This window comes from Primulina tabacum, chromosome 14 (assembly GCF_025594145.1).
Source record: "Primulina tabacum isolate GXHZ01 chromosome 14, ASM2559414v2, whole genome shotgun sequence".
Classification (NCBI taxonomy): domain Eukaryota; kingdom Viridiplantae; phylum Streptophyta; class Magnoliopsida; order Lamiales; family Gesneriaceae; genus Primulina; species Primulina tabacum.
The window spans coordinates 19,701,934-19,728,517 of NC_134563.1; the positions used below are offsets into that span (position 1 = coordinate 19,701,934).

The window sequence follows — 26,584 nt, forward strand, 5'->3', positions numbered from 1 at the left end:
ACCAGAACCAGCAGGAAAAGGCTCCCATGAAGCCTTTCATTTCATTAAGTTAAGGAGGCCGGATACAAATGTTCAAAAATTTATCAAGGACCCTCCGACAGAAGAAACACCCCTGGTTGCTTCAATTACTGAAGATGACATTTCTACCAGAAGAGCTTGGGGTCTATGGGTCTGACCCACTGAGATGGACAGAGTCAAGTTCCCATTCAAATTTTATAATCATTCGGTGAACGGATCATTCCTGTTAAACTCTATGACAGGAAAAACCACAAGTTTTGCAGAAGATTTATTCGAGAAAAAGAGAAATCTTTTGTGGAACAGCAAGCTGCCGGCTAGTAAAGAGACTCGCCGAAAATTCTGTAACATAGCACATATAGGAAGATGGTCAGAAAATATCTGCCTTGAATGCCAAAACCAGAAGGAATCTGAATTCGATAAAGGATTCAAACCGAGATCTGATCGGAAACACTTTACCGACACAAGCACAAGTGGGGATGGATCACCTTCACGTTTTCCTCGAGGACAACGAAAACCAAAGATTCCTCGACAAAATTAAAGGTGTACATGTGATCACCCCACTAGCAAAAAGAAAACCCACTATGTGAGTGGAAGGACAAGGACCACCAATAATAGGTGGTAGATGACACGAAAACCACTGATAATGAGTGGTAAAAGACAAAAGAACATTGGATACTATATCTTTAAAAAGAGGAATCCAATGAATAAAAGCTAAACAATTGGTCCCGAAATTTTCATCTATAAATAAAGACAGATGGGAACCAGTAAACCACACCAAACTTAAACCAAAACTGGAAACAAAAGGAAATGTATTTTTCATATCTCAAAGTTTCCAGAAGAAGGATTAAGGCAACAAGAAAAGAGCTGTCCAAAGATTATTATAAACAGCTCAAAGAAACAGGAAGGGAGATACAAGCTGATCTGATCCAGATGCATATAAAATATTTATGCAGGCAGATAAAAATTCAAGAAATGACTATTTCTAGATTAATGATCTAGAAGAAGACAAGTCAAGAAAGGTGGAGGGACCATCCCAATGGACCACTCAACCACCATCTCAATGGACCACTCAACCACTACATGGTCATGTGCAAGCTGTAAAGGCTTATGAAGATTTGAAGTCCGAGTTTCAAATCCGAATGAGCCTTCTATAAATAAAGAAGCAGAAGAAAGATGAAGGCATCGATCAACCTCTTCGTTTTTCTTCAAATCAATTGTAATAATTTTCTTTCAAGTATATGTGTGTAGTGAGTTCAGCTACTATTAGTAGCTAAACAAGTTTCTCCTCTTCTACAGGAGGATTACTATGTATTAATAAAATGTTGGTATTTGAATAAAGAGATCTTTGCTCTTAGCTCCTCTCATGTATTATTTTCAAAATTTTATCTTCTACTGTACACTCTAAGGTAGGAAACGAATTAGAGTTATGCCAAGTACTGCTGAAGGAATCTACGTCGGTAACCATCGGTTGCGATCGCGTGGTTGGACTGTGAGGAGCAGTCTGTAAAATACAGTGGATATAACCCGATGGTACTCCGGTCAAAAAGGTAAAAGATTTAATTTATTTTACGGAAGCATGATGAACCATTATTTAGATAAGAAAAATCAATTATTCAAAATATAGATATAAGGGTAAATTTGAAAATTTAAAAGAAATGGGGAGTTGAAACAAAATTTTAGTGGGGCAGGAAATAAAGAGAAAGTTAAGAATGAGTATAGGGATTTTTTGACAAATTCCCCTTTTAATCAAATCTATTATCGTATCAAAATGAGTAACGTCGACGTATCGAGAAAAATGAGACTATTTGATTCTTACCCACTGAAATACTTTCACAAAATTAGACAAATTGTGATTTCCACAGCTCACTTGAGAACAAATAACGTAGTAATAAAAACAGAAGATAAATAATTAGAAAATGTCATTGAAAATGAAATGAATGACTATACAAACTCAAGAAACACTCGAACCAAACATGATGGAAATTTACAAAACCGTGTTGATATGAAGTGCTTTAAGAAGTGAAGTAGCCATTTGTTTTACCAACACTTGTCCTCCTGAACTTTGCCCGTCTCTTCGCTCCTCGATCAAATTCTGAAGCTTCTGAGGCAGATCGTTCTCGACAATCAGTTGCTTTGGACGAGGATGATGCTCATATACAGACTGACAACAATAATAATTTCAAAAGCCATAAAATGGATTTACATTTAATTTCAAGCACTCATCCAGTTATAAAAGATGAAAATTTCAGTAAACAGATTTACTTGCAAGGATGAGATTACTTGGCACTTATGTCGCAAGAACCTCACCAGAAAAGCCCACATACAAATGAACAGTTAAGGGCATTCATTTTCATGCTAATCTTTCTATCAAATTATGCTATTCAACCAGTTATAAATACACATAACCACCCGCCAAACAAGAAACTTCTGAATATGACTATTATAGAAACTAGAGTCACGTAATTGGCAATCTTTCTAGATTTTATTATAATTAGCCACTTTAGTTGGCATAATTAATTACCAGAAAGAACCATTCTTACTCTTGACACAAAAATGCTTATTCTGGCAAGAAATGGAAAATTACAACTACCAATAGCCAGATGGATTATGTACACAGTGAGAAAAGAATGTTCTATTTGCACTCTTCACTAGAACAAGAATTCATGTTAATATACACAACAGGAAAAAAAAAGAGTGGGAGTGCCAAGATTTCATTAGAGACCAAGATTAAACTATATGACATGCAGAAGATATGAACAAATGTGAGAACTCAGCTGCACACCTTAATCAATTTAAGTAAATTCAGGCGAGCTATTGCATCCGGATGGTCCAGTCTAGAAATTAACAGAGGAGTTAAGCCATTAACTGCAAGAGTAGTATTTATTCGAGACGATTTCCTGCATCATAAAAACATATATAAACAAAAAGCACAATCAAACTAATAATGATTTGCAGTTACTTGATGCAGCAGCTAAACTGACAAAGCCAAAAATAACTGATGGTTCTCTCTCTTTCATTTTATATTCTCTGCATTATTTTTTTTATGTTTATTGGTTGAACACTGCCAGACCATTAATCAAACATAAGTCTTTATTCCAGAATCATGGTTATGACACTCATATGAACAATATGCAGTTGGATGATAAAATTTATTTATTTTCCTGCACAAGATTGTGGATGATTTAAGGCTGGCAAACTTATTCAATGATACCAATTCAGTAAAACAAGATGCTTTATAGGAACCTATAACTTTTGGACCTAAGGTCATCGGAGAACAACCTCATGAACAAAGTTAACAAACATTCGGGTATGGACTAATTCTTAAGTTGAATTCGTTGATATTAGCACCCAAGGTATCTATCACGGGTCTCGGCCAAATCCCCCTGACCGACGAAAGTAGTTCACTTGATACAAATAAAAGGAACTCACACATTCTATACCACTAAAAGTTTATTTTAATACATAAGCCTGCAAGCAGTTCAGATATTCCAGAAAAATGTAAGGGGCTCAATAGGAAAAAGAGGCCCCCCCTCACGCAATTCATTTTAAACTTATTATTTTATTCTAGACTCTTTGAACCAGCAATGACATCCTGAGTAGTTGTGACCAACAGTCAGCTGCTGTTGGCTCGTTGGTAAGATGAGAGCTTCAAGCGTGATTTCTGGAGGTGCAGCCCCCACACAAGCATAAATGAGGGTGTCCAAGGCATGCCGAACTATTCATATATCAATGACAAATGACATTCATTACTATCTATTTTATAACCTGCTGCATATTTAAAGTAGGATAAAACTAATTCTTATAAATCAGTTAAAAGAAAAAGAAGTGATCAATAATTTAATAAGCAGGGTTGACAATGAAAACATAAATGAGATGCATGATGAGAAGTGCATATAAGATATATAGAACGTAAATAGAGAATGTTTGAAGTAGAAACCAGTACGTGATCATTTTCAAGAATGGTTCCAGTATGTGCAAGAAGTGCTGCTCCGGACAGCACTGGAAGAATTTGACTAGTTTCTGCACAGCATCCTTTTTGAGTAAAGCTTGTTCCACTTTCCTGTTGTCATTGTCATGGGCCAAGCATATGGCAATTGAATCTAAGGCAGTCACAGACCAGAGCTCGTCTTCAAGAAGGCTCAAGTACACATCCAATCCTCCATGAGCCCGTAATTGCTCCCTTGAATTCCGTGATGCATGGGCCATATCACATAAAAGAGGTAACGCATACTGTTTCAAAGGGGAATCTATCATAATAAATTGCATTATATGTGGAATGATTCCATTTTCTGCCGCCTGCTCTTGTCTCCTCTTGTTAATTTTACAGAGGTTAAATAGTGCATTAAGTACCTTCAGCAAAAGGAAACTTGTTAGGTACATATCCAGTTATGGATAACTTGGCATATTCAATTTTAGGCAAGAGAACAAATTATAAATTGTATTTCCTGCAGTTGTTCCTCGACTCAGTTTCAAATTCAATTACTACAACAAAAAAGTTGTTTATTCAGGAACCACCATGTTATTCAATAGCATGACACATGATGCTTAATTACTTCATATCAATCTTCAACAACATAAAAATAAAAAAGTGCATCTTCCAAATAACAGCACCGATCCCCTTCATCGAAGTACTCTTGTTCTGATACTGAATTTTCCAAATTGTAAATAGAAGAAAAAAAATCCAACCTCGTGATGTATTTGTGACACAAGAGCACCTTCATTGAGATCGAGGTTTGGGATTAAATATTTGATTGCCTCTGCTCGCTGAAGATGTTCTAAGCAGTGTGGATCGGTTGACAGATGATTAATACACTTCAACAACTAAATTCACAAAATTAAGAGAAAATTAGACCGGATCGAAGATCAAGTGCAATTTTACATTCAAAGCCTTTCAAAGTACCTTTAGCAGAATTGGGGGTTCTATCTTATTGAACATCTGGAAAAGACGACTAAGCAAACTTTGGCTGCACATGTAAGATTTGACAGCAGTGTCTGCTGTGGCAAACTCAAGTAGAAGGTCTGCCACCTTTTCAAGATATTCCCGGGCAACATCAACATTCCATGGAGATACCATATGTGAAAGTAACCCAGATGATGTCGCACTCCCTGGTCTAGCATTCAATACTCCAGAACCAGACAGCACACCAGATGCTGCATGGGATGCAAGGCCCAGAGTGGTAGAATTTCCTACATTAGATGATGAAGATCCTAACTTCTTATTTGCAGCTTTTGGCGAACTTCTTGGCAGTGAATCAGCATTAGAATTTTCCCTTCCACGTCCAGAAACCTCTGGCAAAAATTAAAAAAAAAAACATACGGCTTTGGCGTTTAACTTCAAAGATCAATAAAAGTAAGTAAAAATTCATGAAGAGAAAGGCATGGTATTAATATCAAATGTTTCAGAATGCAATTATCCTAATAATCACCTGCAAATTCAGCCATCAAAAAATCAAGTCCATTTGTCTTCTTGTCGTTAGATGCATGTAATAGTGGCAGTATGCTTTCGTGTTTCTCCATACCCGACAGATGCCGCACATACTCTAGCTGACCTGAAAAGTGGCGAGAAGGAGGTTCCTTATCCAATAAACTCAAAAGGGGTCGAACATTTTCTTGCTGGTTAGCAGCGGTAACAGACAACCCATTAGACGCTGCTTCAAAAGATTTTGGGGCACTATCCGTGGATATTCTACTTACTGCATTTCCACCTCTTTGCAGCTTTACATCAACTTCAGCTCTGGAAGAGTCATTCTTCCACCGATCTACATTTTCCCGATCTCTTGAAATGGCTGGAAAGTGATCTCTCATTACAGATGCAGATCCTCTTTCAGAATCTGGCACCTTAAAAGCACCTGAGGCCTCCATAGTAGCCATATTTGATCTAGGTTTCTCAATATCTGGAGCTAAAATTTTTGAATCAGGCGAATGCGATATTGAAGCTCGTGAAGGTTCTTGTGCTCCAATTTGTGATACATAATCTCCATGCTTAACTTTAAAGTGATCAGGATGGTCGATCCCTTGATATGGTGGATCCATCTGCACAAAGGAAGGATTGCTAGAATCCAGAGGACCAGATCTCGGTCTTGGAGCTAAACCATCTGGAGGAAGTCCACCTCCACTAGATATAGCAGCTAGACGTGTTGCCTCATTCAAACTATACAGAGTGTTAATAAGCCTGAGTAATATCCCGTTCTTTCCAGCTATACGACAGAAATCATTTCTAGAGGTGGACTTCTGAAGCTTGAAGACCTGCCACATACCATCAATAGCCATGTGAACCATTTCTCTGCATGTGAAGAAATAGGAATGTGTTAATGGGTTAACAGATAAAATGCAACCAAACTATGAGTATATATGGAACTTTTCAGGATCTGAGTCTTGTAATGTTTACTCGCTATTAGAGAGCCAAAGAGTCAGTGATTTTGGAATAAAATTATATTGACTAGGTATGTAAACATTTATTAATTCTAAGCTTTCAAAATCTACAACACACACAAGGGCTTCCATTACAAACCTATATTTTGCATAATCGGCCTCCAGAAAGCCCACCAGGATGGGTATACCACGACAAGCAATAAACATCTGAAGCGTCAAATAACTGGAGAAAACAAAGATTTTAGCATATGCTCGGAAGAAGGATTTTGGTGATAAAAAAAAGGATTTTGGGGAAAAATCAACACAGTAAATGAACAACCCAACCTCGATTGACATAGTTGCTGCAGAAAGTATGCTGCTTCCATGCGAACTTCTCGAGGACGATCAGGCACAGCAAAACCCATCACAACAGGAATCTAAAAAATAACCAATTGATGAGTAAGATTCACAAAAAATATTCTAATTCACTCAATTGATTTAGCTAATGAAGATATTTCACAGTATAATATTACCCTGTCACAGATATATATGTTATTTATGGTCAACAGATTAAAAATGCAACTATGCGTTTAAGTAATGAAATAGCTACATTGTTAAGCCTATTTAAAGTACCGGAGCCAGAGAGTCAGCTTTTTTCCTGCAAAAATATAAGCTTGAAAATGAGTTTTTTTCCTGCAAAAAATATTCTCTGCTTTTGCCAAGGTGGCAGCAAAATATGAGTTTGAAAATTAAGCGAATCGATTTTGAAGAAAACTTTGAGAACCTAACAGGATTGATAAATTGAAGCTCAATTGTTAGTTACATCAGCAACTCCAGCATGTAAATTAGTTCATAATGGCGACTACATTCACCTTCTGAACATGTGTGTTACATTGGTACAAAACTGGGTCAAAGACCCTACTTGCTTAATTAATTCAAGAGGAATTGATGCTTGCTTTGTTTTTCTCATATTCAGTCAACAGATGAAGTTGGGAGACTATGAGCAAAATAACCATTTTCCAACAAACGGCATGCATTTATCACAGCTTTGTGTGTAAAGATAAATTACAAAATTTTCATGCTCTGTTGAACTTCCCCTTTTGGGGAAGTTCAGTGCGTATAACCCACACGTTTGTCGTATTCCATAACCAACTTCCATTAACTTTTAACCAAATCCATCTGTCTCTTCATTACACCATTTGTCTACATGGTTCAAAACCCTAAGGGAGGCAGAGACTAAAAAGGCATTCAAAATACTTACAAGCCCAACTAGACAGGCATTCTCCTGAAAATCAGTGTTGTCTTTGATAATTTGGTTCAGAACTTGAAGCACTGAACATATGACCTGAAATTTACAAAGGCATTATCAGCTGCATCTATCAGGGAATGGGAAAATGAACTCATTTTCTTGCAGATTACATACACGAGGTCTGGGAACCTCTAGGAGTTCCATTAGAGGAAGAAAACCATGCTGCGTGATGAATACTATTTTCTGTACAGGCCGTTGACGAAAAAAAGTGTTCAACTTCTGACAAACAGATACAATCACATCTTCTGGTTCATCTGGTCTCAATGATGACACTAGTTTGCTAAATTCAACAGCCTGCAACAAAGAAACATTATCGCATTCTTAACAAGCTAATCAGTTATGTACTTATTTTGGAAGAATAAAATATATAAATAAAGGGATGATGCGACAATGTTGAATCACAATTCATAAATTAAATCCAATTTAAGCAATCTGATCATTATCCACAGATCTCAAGTCTGAAACACAATTACATGGATAAAAATGAAAAAAAGTCGGCAAATTAGTCAGCCAAATCCAACTTAAGCAATCATACCAAAATCCATAAGACAGACTTCAACTTTAGAAAAAAAAACCCATAGAGTAAACAAAAATGAGAAAATAAAATGGAAACATCAAGCAATATTAATAACAAATACCTGAAGGTGAAAAAGATTTTCTGCAGGTAATTTATCTTCAAATCCCTACAAAGCAAGTATGGATAAACAACATTTAGGCATTTATATCTGAAAACATAAGAAATCCAGTACAATATGTATATTGTACCAGAGCATCAATGTCAATTACATCTTCCTTCAAAACACCCATCATTAGACGCAGTAGATCACCACCATTTTCCTGTGCTGATTCATTTTCCATTTGTTTTTGAGCAATTGTATCCCTTAACTTGGTGGCCAGATCATTCTTCCCACTGTCAGAGACTGCATACCCTCGTTTAACATGGGATGAGGATGCAGAAGTAGAGGCTTCAGCTCCCCGATCCTCAAAGTTATCTGATGGATGAAATAAGTCATCCAAAGAAGCATCACCAGGAGTGTCACTGAATCTACTCAGCTCATTTCCTCCTGAGATTACTGATGACTTCTCAACCTTCACGGTCAGTAATCAACAGCCATCAATGTCAGGATATAAATGATAGACTGATAGTACACATTATCATAAAATTCCAGTTCAATAAAAAGATACGAAGTAACGATCCAACGGGTTGATGCAGTCTGTGAGTATTGTAGAAGATAAATGAACTGAATAAGAATATTTAGCAATTAAATGGATGAGGAACCCGAAAAAGTGAAATGATTGATGAAGTAATTAAGCTATAATCAACGAAAAAACTAGTTACTCTTGTTCTTTCTAATAACTTAAAGGATCAGAATAACACAGATGATTTCAGTTTTTGGTCAATTCTGCATCATTTTTCTGGATTGCATCAGCTGGTGGGAAAACTTGGCAGGCTAATTAAATTGCAGCACAGAAGCATATAAACCTTTAACTTGTATGAGTGTTCAACACAACTTTGATTAATACATTGTCGTTGACTAATGCAATTTCAATGTAAACAAGCAAAAAATACTATAAATTATGGAAGCCAATGACTGCCAACGAGCTAGGATAATATTTTCTACTTATGCTTTCCTGGGTTCACAAGTAATGGAACTGCACAAGCCACAGTGGCTCACTAACACGTTTCTATTGGACAGTGTAAGTAGAATCGTCATGAGCAATTGAACCACCATGGAACAAAAATAAAAACAACCTAATGCAGGTACAAGAATAACCAACATTCCTCAAAAAAAAAAAAAAAAGAATAACCAACATTTCAAATGACCAGATACACATGCATAACACAACTAAAGATTTATGTCATGAAGGCTCTGTTGAGAAATAAAATAAAGTGAGAGGTTTGATCAGTCATTATAATATTCCCCTCAAATAAAAGATTATTCATATGTCAAGACAGATTATTCCACCCTCAGTAATATTGACTCAATATCCTAAAAAATGTCCTCAACATTCCATGTCAAGATAGACATACATCAAAAGACGGACTCAATATCCTAAAAAATGTCCTTAACATTCCATGTCAAGATAGACATACAGCAAAGAGAATCCATAAAAATATCAAATCACCTTCCGAGGGCTATACTCTTGGCTCTTTTGGCCAAAATTTAGTGTGTCCTGCTCTGTATTGACCGAATTGACTTTTCCTTGAACACTTTTAGCAACTGCTTTTTTCTTCGTCGAGTCGAGCCGTTCAAATTCACCATTGATCAACATTTCAGGCTGGTGATCCAGGTTGGATTTCTTAAGTCCCCCGAAAACAGAAAGTGGTACCTCATGACTGTCTACCACGCTATTTATACTGGGTTGTAACGGTGATTTCTCGTGAATAGCAAATGTGGGAACATAATCTGAAATCATATCTTCCTCCAGGCTATCTGTTCTTTCCTCAGAGTGAGGAACTTTAGATATATTGGTCCCAGAAGACATGCTGATTCCCGCACATTCAGATGATAGCAACCCTGTTTTGATTTCCTGAAATACCAAACAAGGTTCACGAAAGCATGGTAAAAAAAGCATCTCTCATGGAGTACAAACATGCAATGGAATATATATAACACAAAGCCCAGAAACAAAGAATGCCAGAAAAGAGGCAAGTACAAACAAATTTTACTTTACATTCTCAGCAGGAGATATTTCAGCATTATGACCTTGTTCACCTCTACTTAGTTCAGTATGCCCAGATCCAACGTCCTCAATGGTTCTGCAAAATTTTTAATGCATAAATATTGTACTATCCTGCTAATAACATTTATTCTATCACCAGATACATTAAAGTTAAAAAATCAAAATTGGTATAAGTACTCAATTATCATTTGTTCACAAGAACAATAAGTATATAAAGGGAACACGTGGGAGACCAAATCCAGTACAACATCCAGTGAAAAGTGGATAATTATTTTCTGATTTTGGCTGGATCCAAGTAAGTTTCTTAAATTTGTATCTCCAGCATGGATCCATCGTCTAATAACACAATACTTTAAAGTTAAAAATATTTAACATGTACTTCCACCTTGAAGTAACATCCATATAAAAATCAAAATCAAAATCAAAACTACTAAAAAGTACCAACAACTGTAAAACAACACCAAAGATATTTTCGTTTTATGAGTGTGGGAAAAGCAAGAGAGAAAATCACCACTAATATACCTCAATGTTTCACTATGACGTAGAGAGGTCTGCAGGGCACGCCTTGAATTTGGTATCCAAGGGTGTGAGAGTAATGTCTTCGCGTCTGGCCTCTGTCTAGCATCCTGAAATATCACATTAAAAATTAAAGGCAACATAAATATATACTTATGATAAATTTCAATGCCGTAGTAAGGATAAGGCAAGTTTATTCATGGATAATAAATTACCCAGGCACTATCAGAAAGTTGTTTTCAAATATTCTCTCAGAAATTTGGAACCAAGTTGAGTTGAACGCACCAACCAAACACCATCATTACACATAAACAGTTAAATATAACAAAAAAAGACATGCAAACAGAAATCAAGCATATCTTCCAGCTGAAGCATATCTTCCAGCTGACCTTCTTAAAGCACTGACGTAGGAAATCGGTAATATCTGCAGATAGACCATCCGGAATTGGGGGATGCTCGTCCTGGAAAAGAACAAATAAAGTGTCTAATACAGAGAAGCAATTATAACAATAAACGCACTAGGATATCGCCTGTACAGCGTGTTCATTGGTTAAAACTTAAAAGTACGAGTAGTCTTAATTTTTTATAGTTAGCACAGGGTGAAATGTCATATTATAAATTGAAAGGACTGTAAAACAATATAATTCTCACAAGCAGCAATAACGATGGAGGAAATGCATATTAGAATTATGATAACCCAGACCTGATTTCTACCTGCACAATCCTAAATAGGGCGGGCATAGGCTGAAGATCATAATATGGCGGTACACATGTGAGAAGCTCAATGACAGTGCAGCCGACACTCCAAATGTCAGAAGCAGCACAAACTCCTGACATTTCAATGACCTGTGATTGTGAACATCAATATGACAGCAGAATTACCTAAAGGACGCAGTACACTTCATGCCTCTCAGGAGTAATCACTAATAATTGTAACACTGGATAACTTACTGATCCAATGTGTGAACTAAAGTGTATCAAGCATTGTGTCGAACTAAATTAATAGTATGCTACTATGCTCCCATTAGAAAGTGTGGAAATAAGCATTGGCATTAACATGAAACAGAGTAATGATATACAGGGAAGAATCACAGTTTTATCCACCCAGGATCATGGAGGAATCTTGAATTGACTTGTGAAAGTTAAACCAAGTACATACATGACTACAAAACTTGATTATATCATTCATCCTTTACAATTTAATAATGGTGGGTGTTTGAATAAGTTTGAGCATCAAATACTAATGACTAACCACTAATGGCTGAAATACATTTTGATATCCCAAAAAGAGCATGAGATGCTGCAAATGGTAAATAATTTTAGCAATTCACGACATAAGAATATTCAATTATTTCTAACCTATAAAGCATAGCAAAGTTTGATGCAGTGTTCAAGAACGAACCTTCATATATATTTGTTTTCCAAACAGAGAAAAAAAAAACCATTGCATTTCATTTAAGCTGCTGCACGTGGAGCCATTGGACTCACCACTGTCCATATAGTATTTCCAATAAGACAATAGATTATGCATTATCTCGTGAGCTTACTAGCTAACAAACTCGCAGTGTTGCAACAGAGGTAATTTACACAAGCATTCGAAGGAGTAAAACTATGTGTTACACAACAATGCACATAAGAAACTTCAACATGATAAAAAAAACTTAAGACTCAAATGGAGGAAGTGGATCAGAGAGATATACCTCAGGGGCCATCCAATACGGTGTCCCAACAACCGAATGAGTATTAAGATCTGCTTCATTTAGTTTGGTTGCCACCCCAAAATCTGCAAGTTTCACAAGACCCTGAAAATTTAAGTTAGCAAAAGAAGTACAATCCAAAAAGTTTGAACAATTTGCCCAAACAAATCAAGGGAAAAGTACAGATGCACACAGAATACAAAGGCACCTAAAAGTGAAGCTGTTCGATCAATTGTCAAACTCAATTCCCTCTATTTCCCACAAAACGCAGTAAATAATCAAGCTAGTTCTACTGGAACAGATCACAACAATTTTAGAAAAAAACAATGGCAGATCACAAATACTAAATCAGAAGATATCAACAAGATAGCAAAAATAAAAATAAGAGGATACCTCTTTTGTTGTTAATATGTTAGCACCCTTGATATCCCGATGAATTACTCCTTGTTCATGTAGATATACCAGGCCTTCCAATACCTGACCGCGTCACACCACAAAATATTTGAAACCTGAATCAACAAACATAAAAAAATAATAGAAATAAATCAGTTCTAAAACCTGAGCTATGTATACAGCCACCAAAGACTCTGGGAAAGGCCCAAATTTATTCGGCTTAATGATGTTGGCAAGCGAACCATTCTCCACATACCTTCAAAAAAGAAAGAAATTATTTTCCAGTCTGCCAAATGGTTGCAAGCTGGAGAGCACTGATAAGATTTAATGCTTAACATACTCTAATATTATGTGAAGGTGAGTCTTTGTCTTCAATGACCCAAGATATTTCACAATATTCTTATGATTCAGATTCTGCAAGAGATAAGACCACGCAGCAATTAGATTACAAGTATAAACCAAATCATATTATATTTGCAGTCCAGCAGCATCAAAACAGCAGTCTGAAACCTAAGTTGGTGGTAGAGCTATCAGACAGGTGCTAAAGTTCATTTGTCGATGAGATTATTAGCTATGCGGGAACGACAAAACAACTAGGAGACCCAGAGACACTAACAATTGTGGCGGAAAAGCATTAGAGACCGGGTTTAATCTACTTTCTTTAGTAAATGTAATAAGCAGCCAGAGTTACAGGGCAGTATTGAAACGCTATACTGGTGCAGTCGAAGTGTGCTTAAAGAAACTTCAAATATTAGCACTTAAGAACAAAATTTTACCTTGAGAAGATCAATCTCTTGCTGTTGAGTCACATTTCCAATGCCGGTACCCAAAACAAACAGAAACCAAAGAATGAGATAGTGCGCCGAAATTTACAAGAAACACGATCACAAGATAAACCGAGGTTGAATCAACTATAATTCAAACAGAAAAATAAAATAAAAAACTCAATAATAATAATCATGATAATAAACTGCTTTTAAAACACAAAATTCATCAAACCATAATGGTATTCAGATCCTCTTGAGCAATGTTCTCGAGAGAGACTTGCTTGATTGCAACGAAATCACCATTCTCCAGATCCAAACCCTTGTACACTCTCCCATACGCCCCTTTTCCAATCTCATCTCCAAGCATCTGTACAAAATCATCGTATTTCACTTATTCCTGCACATAAATGGAAACAATTAAGGGGAAGATGTGTACGTACGTATTTGTTGTCTAGGGTTTTGGATTTGTGGAAAGCGGATGTCGTCATTTGCCGAGACATGGCTGTTTCTTCCTCTGAACACTAGTTTACTTCCATCTATCAATGTAGCGGCAGCTGGTCGGCGGTCTGATACTCCGGCGGAGTTCGTCGGAGGAAATGGAGCTGAGAATATATTATTGATTATTATTATTATTATTTATTAAGCTCATCGTATTAAATATTATTATTTATTAAACAGATTCTGTGTGGGAGCCAGCTGTCAAATACCTTTTCAGATTTTTATTTATTTATATTTATATTATTATATATAACCTTGTAAGTTTATACTGTTTTTATTTTTTATTTTTATTTACTGTTTTAATATTTTATTTTTCATAAGATTAGTCTGAATGACAGGTTAAAGTATTCGTACTAAATTATTACCTTACTATGACATGATCTATATTTATTTGTTCTTGGAATCAGATTGAGATAATAAAAGACTTATTTAAATTTTTGGAATTTAATGTAATATAAGAGTCCTTGGTAAGAACATAAGGTAAAAAGATGAACCAGAAAATGTTAAACACAAGGTCGAGTTTAACCAGGAAAAATAAATTCATGTTGTAGCCCTTCAGCCTGCTTAGCCGAGAAATGGCGTTTATGGGTGATTTTTATGAATTTATGATTCTATGGTATCTCGGAAAAATCCTCTGTTGTTTAATTTCTTTGGTATATCTTTTATAAATCCTTTTATGTCTTGTAAAAGTTCCAAATAAGAATCCTATATTCATTATTATTCTGAGATTTAAATTCCTCTTTTTCTTAGCTCATTATGAGTTGAAAATGGTATATAGGTTGGAAACCAATAATCTCCATGTGTGCAAAAGCCACTAAGGAAAATTTTGGTAAAACAACGCCACGTATCAGATTCACTTTGATTCTAAGCCTCAAATGGTATCAGAGCCATGGAAATAAGTCTGGATAATAATTTAGCACTTTTTATTCAAATGAATATTTTCGGTATAAAAGAAACTGTTCAAAATAGTTTGAATGAAGAATATGATTTACCTGAGAATTTAGATTTATTGAATAAATGACTATCCCTAAGATAGAATCTAAAATGATCTATAAGTTAGGAACCTTTGAAAAAATTGGTTTTAAACTAGGTAGTTAAAACTACAGAATCATCAGTATCACTTCATAATAATGAAATGGTTATTAGATTGTTAAACAATAAAGACATATTGCCTTATATGAAAAATTACAGATTCATTCATATAGGTTTAATTCAAATTGCTTTTAGACCTTTAACTTTAGAAGGACTACCAGAAAGCTTTATAGCAGCTTTAAGAGATGGTAGAAATTTGAATTGGAAACAATCCTTTATGGGAATAATTCAATCTAGTCTGGCACATGGTCCAGTATATTTTGATGTTTATCCGAATTTATCTTTATCTTTGTCTGATATTAATATATTAGATTCTTTAACATTAAATGTGTAAACTCATGGTTATAATTATACTCCTGGTACAGAAGTAATATGTATTTGTTATCGTAATTATTATAAATCATTATTTACACTGAATCCTATGTGTAAAAGAATAGATAAAAAATTAAATTAAACTATTCTTATAGAAACTAATTTTAATAGATCTAATATTACAACCCGTAGATCCATAAAATGGGAAGAAATTGAATTTCCAGAAAACTGGATAATTGAACAAGCTGTTTCTAGAAATCCTAATAAATAAGGATTTACAACAAGTTATTCAGAATAATGAAGGATCTGTTCAAATACAGTTCAATAATGAACAAAGAAGATTATTACCATCTTCTATTTATACTAGATCAAGATCTAGTCATTCTTTTATTTCACCATTAGATTATATATTGGATATTCCTCAAACTTCTAGAGCTTCTACTTCTCAGATAGAGAAGATGTTGAGTTTTCTGTACAAGATACAGTAGATGAATTAATCATTAATCAAAACAATATTGTTCATAAAAGTAAATTTCAAAAAATTAGAGAAACTGATACAGTTTCAGAAATGAATTTCAGTATTTAATAGATAGTAAATCAAAAATTGATTTTACTAAAAGATCTCTTGCTAGAGCAAATATCAATGCAGAATTTTATTTACCCAAATGAGAATCTTTCAGAGATTGGTACTTTAAAAGTTTCTCTGAAGAAGAATTTGAGTATATTGTTTCAGAATTTTATAAATATTGTGAAAACCAGAATAAATTAATTCATTTTGTTCCTTGATTTTTTAAAACTTTTATCATAGATTATATTTCTATTCTTGAAAGAAATTATAAACTTTCTTCTGGACAGATTCAAAAATCTGTTTATCCTCCTCAACAATCTTTTATTATAGAAAAGAATAATAAAATTTTAAATTTTACTGCATTTTCAAAATTATTTGACAATGATATGTTACAAATAACTATTAAACATATTAATCAGATAATTGAAAAACAGAATTATACAAATTTGTATCTTACGATAATATGAGAAGAGATAGTTTCTCTTAAGGATCGTATTGATAAAATTATTCTGGCTATTAATCAAATTAAACCAGATGTTCATATCCAAACAAAAGAAGAAGAAACTAATATTGTTTCTAATATGATCGATTAACGTATCAAGAGTGTTTAGAAGGGGGGGTTGAATAAACACTCACAATTAAAACTGATCTTTTCGAATTTTGAGTTCAGTTTGGTGACAAACTGATTCTCGGAATCTTGTTGGTCAATGACAATCAGTTAAACTAAAGTAGTTGCGGAAAATAACTGACTGAAAGATAGAATACGAAACTGAAATAAAATAGACAATGGTTGTTTCTGGATGTTCAGAGAATTTAATTACTCCTACGTCACCCCTTCTATCTCAAGGATAGGATATCCACTAAAAGACTTTGATCAAATACAAGAATTGTACTGACCCACTTCAGTTTGGACTTAACACTGCCAAAAACTGAAACTCTTAGTATTACAGAATGTTCTCAGTGCGTAACTGATCTTAGCACTATCGAATTTCAATGATTATTACAATTGCTAATGAGCTCAAATTGTAGCCTTAACTGCTACGAATATATCAAGTAAGATTGAGCTGAGATTTTGACAGAGTGACAGCAAGCTTTTTGAATAGTATTGACTCTCTTTTTTCTTCAGCTGTTCTTCTGTCATATTTATAAGCTTCTTTTCTCCAACGGTAACTTGAGATGAATTTGAATCTTTGTATCCGTTGATTATTCCTTGGACATTGTTTGCTTCATTTATTGTGATGTGGCGTCTTAATTGCTTTCGTCGAAATGCGTTTTCCTAAGTTGTATTGATTGAAGTGCGGCGTTGCAATCTTCTATGTCTCTTGACGGTTGATTGTTCTTTCCCGAGATATGTTCAGTTGAATGGTGCTTAGCATACGGCTGAATATATCAACTGATCAGTTTCCAACTGTTCAGTCATTTGATCAGTTTCCAACTGATCAGTCAGTTGATTTCAGTTATAAGTCCAGTTGCTGAGTTCAGTTTAGTCGATCAGTTGGTTCGTATTTTCAGTTGATTCATATTTTGTCAAATGCCGGAATTTAGTTTCCAACAATTTCCCCCTTTATGGTGTTTGACAAAACTAAGTAAATAATAACTGAACATCTGAGCTCATTGTAGATAAAATAAGAGATTGAATTTCTTGAACTGAAAGAGATCTTGATTTAATAACAGCTGAATCAAAAATCTGATTAACTGCTTCTGCTGTTTTTCAAGATGCTCTTTGATCTTTGATTTATTCCCCCTTTTTGTCAAACAAATCCATCTTCTTAGATAATTTTCGAACATCAGTGAAAATAATTTTGACATCTGCGGAGATACTTGAGACAGCAGTTTGTAAACAAGTCTGCAGCAATTCCATTTTATTAGAAACAGAAGTTTCCAATCGCTCAACTCGTTGACTGATTATATCCTGAGTTGTATAGATACTTTGAGCTAGACCTCTGTTATTTTTCATCTCAAGTACGGTTCGGGTAAGAGACTCCATGTTTGCTTAAATGACTTTCAGTTTTGCGGAGTCATATTCAATTGAAGAATCCAATTTGACAGTATGAGAGAATTGTGTGGATTGAATTTTCTTGATTTCAGTAATCATCTGCTGCATATTGTGCTGCATATTCTGGATTTCTTCAAGAACAAGATCCATTTCTGTGGATTGAAGAGGAGGTGACTGATTAGATGTTCTTGGTTCATGTGAAACTTGATCAAAGACCACCATGGTTCTATCAGATAATATCGTTTCAGAGACAATTTGTGCTGGAACATCTGTTTCAGTTACTGTTACTTGGACTGGAGGAGATGAAGATTGATGTTGATCAACAATTGGGCTTTCCTGCTGAATAAGATTTTCAGTGAAAGGGTCATGAACTGCCTCCATATTTTCAGCAATCTGTTGATTTGGTGATTGAGTAGGCACCACTATTTGCTCCTTTAGTTCAGAAACAGCAGGCTGAATTGGTGCTTCTGTTGAGATAGAAACCTCTTGAGTGATTTGATCAGTTGAGTGATCAACTTCTTCAGAAATGGTTTCATTATTCATAGATTTTGTCACTACTGCTTGAATTATTTCATCAATATTGGCAAAATTCAACTCGGCTTCAGAGTACAACAGATGTTCCACAGCAGATGATTGTGTCACATCCTGAACTGGTTCTTCAGTTGTAACAATAGTTTGTTCTGAGGATGGCTCTTTCTGCTGAGAGGAGGGGTTTTCTTCTTCTTCTTCAGAGGCTTCCTCAGGAAGAACTAACTCCTGATTCATTTCCCACATTTTTATCTGAGCTTGCAGGCTAGTAAGATCTGTATCTAGCTGAGTGATCATAGCTCGATCATTATAGGCAGTTGGATTGGTGGGAATGTAGTTTGCCTTTAATTTCTCAAGCAGTTGAGATAGCTTCTTAGCTCGAATTTGATCAAAAAAATATGTTTTTCTCTCCAAAGCCTGAACAATTGTAGCAGCTTTGACCAGCTTGAGGACAATTGCTTCCAGTTTGATAAATTTGTTTAGCTGGGATTTCTTTTTCAGCTGCTTAGCAAAAATTTGAGTTCTGTAGACGGTCCAGTCATCATAGATTTTAAGTTTTGATGCTGCAAAATTATTAACATGTTCCCAAACAAGGTCAATATGAGTTTGAATTGAATTGGATGGCCTGGGCTCTTCAATCAACTTGCCTTTGCCTTTTTCAGTACTGAGGATGTGTGGAATTTCCAATCCAGTACGAGTAGTATCCACCTGTTCTATAATCTTTATACCTTTGGGTCTGGGAGGTGCTAGAATGGTGGGACGATTGATGTGGATTAGAGGAGCTTTGATTCTAACTGTTTTCTTTGTTGCACCAGCTGAGATTTCTGGTGGAATAATCTTCAGAGGAACTGCTTTGATAGGCTGTTGGGCATCTGAAGATATCAGTCTTTCAGTAGGAATTGATTCTACTGTGGTTGGCAATTTTGCCCTTTGTGTTCTTGGTTTCTTGGCAATTTTTGGAGAGGGCGTCTTCTCAGAATCGGATTCACTAATAATCAGTTTTCTTTTAACCGTCTTCAGTTGAGCCAATGTCTTCTCCTGTTTAACTGATTTGGGAGCAGCCTGTTGTGTCCCAATCTCCTTCTTGATCTTCACGAACTGATCAGGAGAGATATCTAGTTTAGTCTTGGGTGGCAGAATATTCTTCTCATTGAAAATTTTGAATTTAGATAATCGCTCCGAATCATCAGCCACCAACCCTTTGACTTTCATCAAATAGCTTAGCGGCACTGCAAATCCTTTGGATTGCTTGGTGGAGGAAAACATGTTCTTCAAGATACTAAAAATAAGTTGCTTCCAGTTGAATTTTCTTCCAGCCATAATGATCGTAATAGCTTGAAACTTCTTCAAAGTCAGGGCAGCATACGATCCTGCCTTGGCCAATAGCCCTTTGGCTACGATATCAGCCAACAACTGAACCTCATGCTTCAGTTCCTTCTTAGGATCGGAAACTTTGATTTTCCGTCCATCAGCAGAGAGTACAGTTTGCATTTCTTCAATATCTGATGCTTTAACATCAGCAAGGTGTACTAATCCATCAGAGGGTAATGGAAAGATTTCTCCGAAAAAATCTTCAGAAATGGTCACCGACTGACCGTTAATAGTGGCAATGATGTTTCCATCAAAGTTGATATATCCATTTGAGTAGAGGTCTTGGAGTTCTTTTGGGTAAATCTCCTGCGAGTATTGTCCCAAAAACATTCTGAGACCAGCAGATTCAATCTTCAGAAAGACGTTCTTAATTTCAGCTTCGTGAACTGATAGAAGTGAGTCAAATCAATGGCCATAGCGTTCAACATGTGAGCTGGGATTTGATTCGCCATTGCTGAGAGTAAGGAAACCTGAAAGTTTGCGAAATACAAGCTCTGAGTGTATGAGTTTGCTCTGAGAGATGATGTACGCGTAAGAAAGAAAGCTGAATTGAAGCGGGAAATTATTTATATGTATGTGACTGTTTAGATTCTGGACACGTGTCAGTCCATCAAAATTTTGAATAAAAACGTGTGTTCGTGTGCTATAAGCGTGTGTACAATTTAAACGATTCAAATGCTTCCACGTTTTCAAAATGAGATTCATCATTAGATAATAGACAGTCACGTCACTTGATTTGGAATAGAATATGTTTTAATTAGTTAACTTATATGAGAAGATTAGTGAAATACCCAACTGAATGATCAGTTGTAAGACTGTGTCCTTTCAGTTGAGAGTTTACTAACATTTGTCTTCTCAGTTAACCTTTTAAAACCATTATTCCCCCTTAATTAGTGCATAAAATAATTAAAGCGAATAAATTTAAAGGTCAGAAAAATTTTCGTTTGCTGAAACGTTGACGACCCTTCAGCTTCTTTGATATTCTGCTATAAATAGAAGTAACACGGTTAGTTTCAGTCATATTGGTGAAAGTATTCAAGACGAAAGAATGGCAGATGCGAGTAGCTCGAGTGCTTCGCCATTTTCTCTGGAAGCTAGGAATGCTGTTATAGAAGACGAAGTCACAACAAGAAAAATGGTAAACGACAACACACTTTTAACAACGGTTTTAGCAAAAACCATTGTTAAAAATGTGTTTTTTAAGAAAAAAACAACGGTTCTTTTAGAGGCAAACCACAACGGTTTTATAAAAACTGTTGTCTTTTGAGTGCAAAAGACAACGGTTTTTAGAATCAAAGACAATGGTTTTATAAAACGTTTAGCGACGGTTTGTTCTTTCACTGTCGCTAAATTTAGCGACGGTTTGTTCTTTAACTGTCGCTAAATTTAGCGACAGCTAAAGAAAAACTGTCGCATGTTTAAAAATAGCGACGGGTTTTCCAAAACCGTTGCTAAAGTTGGCGACAGTTACAGATAAACCGTCGCTAAATCTAGCGACAAATTAGAATAAACCGTCGCCGATTTAGAATTTTGCGACGGTTTATGTATTACTGTCGCTATTTTCAAAAAAATTCGTTCCCGCCTCAACTTCCCCCCATTTTCTTTCACCACTCTCTATAAATACATGCAAATTTGCTTCAATTTCTTCCACTTCACTTCACAACAATTAAAATTTTTCTCACTTACACGATTTTAACACTTCACAACACTTAAAATTTTTATCTCTTACACGATTTTACCACTTTACAATATTTAAAATTTTTATCTCTTACACGATTTTTTTATCATTTCAAAACAATTAAAATTTTTATCTCTTACACGATTTTATCACTTCACGACTTTTAAATTTTTTTTATCTCTTTCACTATTGTACCAATTCAAAACACAGATTTATTAAATTCTTAAATTTTTTTTATTTTACCTAAAATATTAGCGACGGAATGTGTAAACTGTCGCTAAATAGAGACGGTTTTGCCCATGATTACCGTCGCTAAATGTAGCGACGGTGTCCAGTAAACCGTCGCTAAATATAGCGACGGGTCCTTGATTAGTTTCTAATTAGCGACGGTGGTTATATGCTGACCGTTGCAAATATCTTTTGCGACGGTTTTTGAAACAGTCGCAAATTGTAGTTTCGACAACACTTTTTCATTTGCAACGGTTTTAAAAACCGTCGCAAATTGTAGCTACGACAACGCTAAAAAACCGTTGTCTTTGAGCGGACATTTAACAACACTGGCTTTAACAACAGTTTTAAAATGATTACGACAACGGTTTTTAACCGTTGTCGTATGACATTTTTCTTGTAGTGAGTCTTCTACAAGAGTCTTCCCTACTGGGAAAAGTTACAGGAGCTTGCGTTCTTGTATAATTCTGGAGAGGCTACCACTCCCAAACTGATGGCAGAGTTGAGAGAAGTGCGGGAGCACTTGCACATAGCTGTGTGGGTGGACATCTTTACGGATGGTCGTATCTATCAGCTGATGCTTCGAAAGGAACTGGAGATCCTTAATCGCATAGCTTCTTCACACAGCTTTCTCAAGACATCTTCCTCATCTCTATCCGTTTGGTTGAGAATGTGGATAGATGATATAGAGGAAAAATATGAATATAATCCAAGCAAATATTTATGGTTGAATAAAACATTTATTTTGGCTTAACTTTGTTTTTTCTTTTTCCTGCAAATAATAAGTTTCATTAGTTATTATATATGAATTACGATCATAAACAGATGAACTGATGATTGGTTAAGCGTTAAGTAATAAATGTCAAACTGATATCAGTTGATAATGAACAACTGATAGTTAAGAAGCCTCGGTAAATGAGAAAGACGCTTCGGTTGATTTGAGTCTCTTCAGTTTCTTCAACATTTAAATTTCATCTGTCTTTAAATAAGATGATAGAATGTGAGACAATAACAGTTCAATATGTCGGATTCAAGTAACTCTGATGCATGCAGTAGTTCGCATATTCAAGTTAATGAGCAATTAAGTCCTATTTTAGAAGAATTGAAGAAGACAATGGAAGAATATGTCTTGATGAAAGTGATGTCAACATGGTTCAAGATTCAATATTTGCAGAGGGTAAGTAGTAGTGGTGCTGTTCCTACTCGTGCTCAAGCAGCAACAGCAAGAAAATACATTGATCGTTTTGAAGTTAGGCATGTTACATATTTGATTGATGACAAATGTCTGTTAGAAGCAATGTTATGGAATGAATGACATGTGGTTGAGAAGATTTCTACAACTAGGTCATTTTCTAGAATCCAAATTTATGAGTTGAATGATTGGATTAGAGAATGACAGGATTTAGTTGGTTCAATGATATCTTCTGTACACTGGGATCGATGATATTCTTAATAAAGTATTATTTTCAATTTGTTGTGTTCTTATTTTCTACAGATAATTCTATTAGTAAAGCAACATTAGTAATAATTTTAAGACAGATCAATTAAACCAAGAATATTGCGAAAGTAAGAAAACTTAGTCTCGGGTAATGGTTTGGTGAAGATGTCAGCTGCTTGTTGCTCAGTTGATATATACTCCAGTCTGATGTTCTTCTTCAAAGCATGATCTCTTATGAAGTGGTGACTGAAATCTATATGCTTTGTCCTTGAGTGAAGAACTGGATTATAGGTGATGGCAATTGTACTCGTATTGTCACAAAATATAGGCGAATTATTTGTAATTACTCCATAATCTCTCAGTTGTTGCTGGATCCAGATCAGTTGTGCACAGCAACTACCAGCAGCAAGGTATTCTGCTTCAATTGTTGAGGTAGCTATAGATGTCTGCTTCTTGCTGAACCAAGAGATCAGTCTGTCTCCTAGAAACTGACAAGATCCACTTGTACTTTTACGATCAAGCTTACATCCTGCATAATCTGCATCTGAATATCCAACTAAATTGAAAGTAGAGTCTTTAGAGTACCATAACCCAACATTTTGTGTACCCTTAAGGTATTTCAAAATTCTTTTAGCAGCTGAGAAATGTGATTGCTTAGGATTTGCTTGAAATCTAGCACACATACACACATCAAATACAATATCAGGGCGACTGGCAGTTAGGTATAATAATGACCCTATTAAACCTCGATATAATGTCGCCTCAACTGATATTCCCCCTTGATCAGTGTCCGATTTTACTGATGAGCTCATGGGAGTATTCGTAGCTGAACATGATTCCATGCCAAATTTCTTCAGCAGCTCCTTTGTATATTTAGTCTGACTGATGAATGTTGAAACTGTCTGCCCTTTTTATTGCTTTAAAAGTACTAAATTTTTTTTATATAACACTCAATTTTCGGCCAATACATAAAGCTCATGAAATATTTTTATAAAATATTTTACCCTTTAAAATAAAACATCATCCAACTAGCATTTTAAAAATCAAGTGAAATAATCATAAAAATGAAATCGTCAACTGGTTTACCAAACCTAAAAAGCAATAATTTGAAAAGAATAGCCCATACTAAACCTCTCAAAAATCTCTCAAATGCATAAATAAATAATCTTAAAAATCTTTAATCACAAAGCATGAGTCAAAAGTCATAATGCGGAAAAAGTAGAAGCGCTGGTCCTCGGGTTGTGTGCGCCTTCAGTCCAGTCAAATCACTCATCAAGTCCTCCCTCAATACCACCTGCATCCATCACACCTAGTGAGTCTAAAGACTCAACACACCATAATCTTTATAACGAGTAATACGTAATACAGTCAACATATAACGGTGAAAAATACTTGTACTTAAAATATCGTTTTCATGAAGATGCATAAACACAACATTTTCGTAAACATTTTCATGATGCATAAAACTTTAAACATAAACATTTTCATGACATGAAAACATGAATTTCCTTTTCCTCAACATGACATGACATAAAACCTTAAACATAATCATGAACATTTTCTTTTTTTTTCCTTTGTTGAATTCAGATCGTTAATTGTGACTTTCCTCACATGACATGACATGACGATGGATCCATCTACGTGAAACCTCAGTACTGGGCGGCGGGGGACACCAGCAACACTCTCACCGGTCAACTGGGCCCTGGCCTATCATGATCGAATAGAAATACGATCGTCGGGGCTCCCTCTGGGGCCTTCTCCCATAAATGGGCTCCCTCTGGGGCCTTCTCCCCTCACGATATTCCCATTCTTACCTCAAACCTCATAACCTCATATTCGTAATAATGGAAACACAATCGTCGGGCTCCCACTGGGACCATCACCCTCACGACATCGCCATCATTAACGAATTAGTCACAATCACTTCACTTCCTTCAACATTTATATTCTCACCACTTTATAAAAATCATGCATAACATAACATTTTGTTTTTGAAACCAAGCATGCAACATGTCTTTTAAATGTCTTCCTTAAATCATAAAAAATCCCTTAGACATTTAAAAATCATAATTTAATCATGAACATTTCATAAACATTTAAAAATAATCATAATATCATAAAAACAGTATTTAGGGCACTGCCATGACCTTTACTAATTTTCCGGTGTAAAAAGACCGTTTTACCCCTGGACTTGACATTTTACGTTTTCGACTTTTTTCTTGATTTCATGACTGTAACATGTCCCAAATAACTATTTAAGCTTACGTGAATTTTTCCATAATTTTATTTGGCTTAAATGTTAGACTTTTTCAATTATCTTTAATTAATTGTTTTAACGGTGTTTTAATCCCGAAAAATACCAAACTTTAATATAAAATTTCTAAATTCTAAGTTTAGTCTTTTTATATTATTTTAGCCCTTATGGACCACGACTCGACCCCCGTGAGTCGTTTTCCAAATTTTTATTTATTTTAAAACCCTATTTGACACCTAAACTTCGACCCCGAGCCATCTCTTAATTTTTTTCGAGTTACCCACGAACCATGTCGAGCCAAAAGGTGTCCAACATGTTAATTTAGCCTACTGGACTCTAAGTTTACCAAGACTTCACCCCAACACCCGAAAACAAGCCGCCCCAAGTGACACCTAATCTGGCAGAGGGTTTGGTAGTGTGAGGACTCTATGTTTGCTACGATAATGAACCTAGCCGACGACCCTAGCCTCGAACCCTTGCACCTGGCACTCACCTAGGACCCTTAACCTTCGACCTAGCCCATGACAAGCCCCTTAAACCAAGGCCACGACCCCTGGCGATCAACCGAACTCAAGCGCGCATGGGCGCTGTCTCTCGGGTAGAGTCCTTCCTGCAAAGGACTCTTCGCCGCCTCTCCTCTCGAGTTCTAGCATGGCTAGGACTCTTCCCTGGTCTCCCTCACGCCCCTGGCTAGCCCCTCGACAAGAGCCGCACCGAGCCCAACTCTCCTACCTGAAACCCGATCGCCCCCAACACAAGACAACCGCATGCAATTTCTGATTCTTTATTTCCTTTGGTTTCTGTCGAAATTGGGTGGGTGTGTGAGACTTAGTTTTACTTGAAACCTTTGTTTAATCATAGTATAGCATCATGGCAGCCCCTTAG

At 35.7% G+C, this 26,584-nt stretch overlaps 1 protein-coding gene across 3 annotated transcripts; it reads right to left on the reverse strand.

Moving 5' to 3' along the window:
* Nucleotides 1-1,822: 1,822 nt before the first annotated feature.
* LOC142525665 (MAP3K epsilon protein kinase 1-like) lies at nt 1,823-14,361 on the reverse strand. Of its 3 annotated transcripts, XM_075630011.1 has the most exons (25): nt 14,177-14,361; nt 13,969-14,103; nt 13,746-13,766; nt 13,310-13,383; nt 13,135-13,225; nt 12,970-13,053; nt 12,580-12,681; nt 11,594-11,725; nt 11,269-11,340; nt 10,886-10,989; nt 10,355-10,439; nt 9,806-10,210; nt 8,444-8,767; nt 8,317-8,361; nt 7,793-7,972; nt 7,631-7,714; nt 6,715-6,806; nt 6,530-6,613; nt 5,724-6,301; nt 5,445-5,666; nt 4,919-5,307; nt 4,705-4,839; nt 3,962-4,368; nt 2,801-2,915; nt 1,823-2,179 (listed from the first exon to the last, which is right to left on the reverse strand). In XM_075630011.1, the coding sequence occupies exons 1-25, from the start codon at nt 14,234-14,236 to the stop codon at nt 2,003-2,005; spliced, it is 4,197 nt and encodes a 1,398-aa protein (XP_075486126.1). In that variant the 5' UTR covers nt 14,237-14,361; the 3' UTR covers nt 1,823-2,002. The 3 variants fall into 3 exon arrangements, with proteins under 3 accessions (XP_075486126.1, XP_075486125.1, XP_075486128.1); XM_075630010.1 differs by having other exon boundaries at nt 5,445-6,301; XM_075630013.1 differs by lacking the exons at nt 13,135-13,225; nt 13,310-13,383; nt 13,746-13,766; nt 13,969-14,103; nt 14,177-14,361 and having other exon boundaries at nt 5,445-6,301; nt 12,580-12,662; nt 12,970-13,066.
* Nucleotides 14,362-26,584: the final 12,223 nt, after the last annotated feature.

Excerpts from the sequence above, each read along its gene's own strand:
- LOC142525665 (XM_075630010.1), bottom strand. The coding sequence starts at position 14,236 with ATGTCTCGGCAAATGACGACATCCGCTTTCCACAAATCCAAAACCCTA. Across the intron at positions 13,054-13,134 it reads TGGCTGTATACATAGCTCAG|GTATTGGAAGGCCTGGTATA; the intron begins GTTTTAGAACTG and ends TGACGCGGTCAG. Across the intron at positions 10,211-10,354 it reads AAATATCTCCTGCTGAGAAT|GAAATCAAAACAGGGTTGCT; the intron begins GTAAAGTAAAAT and ends TTGGTATTTCAG.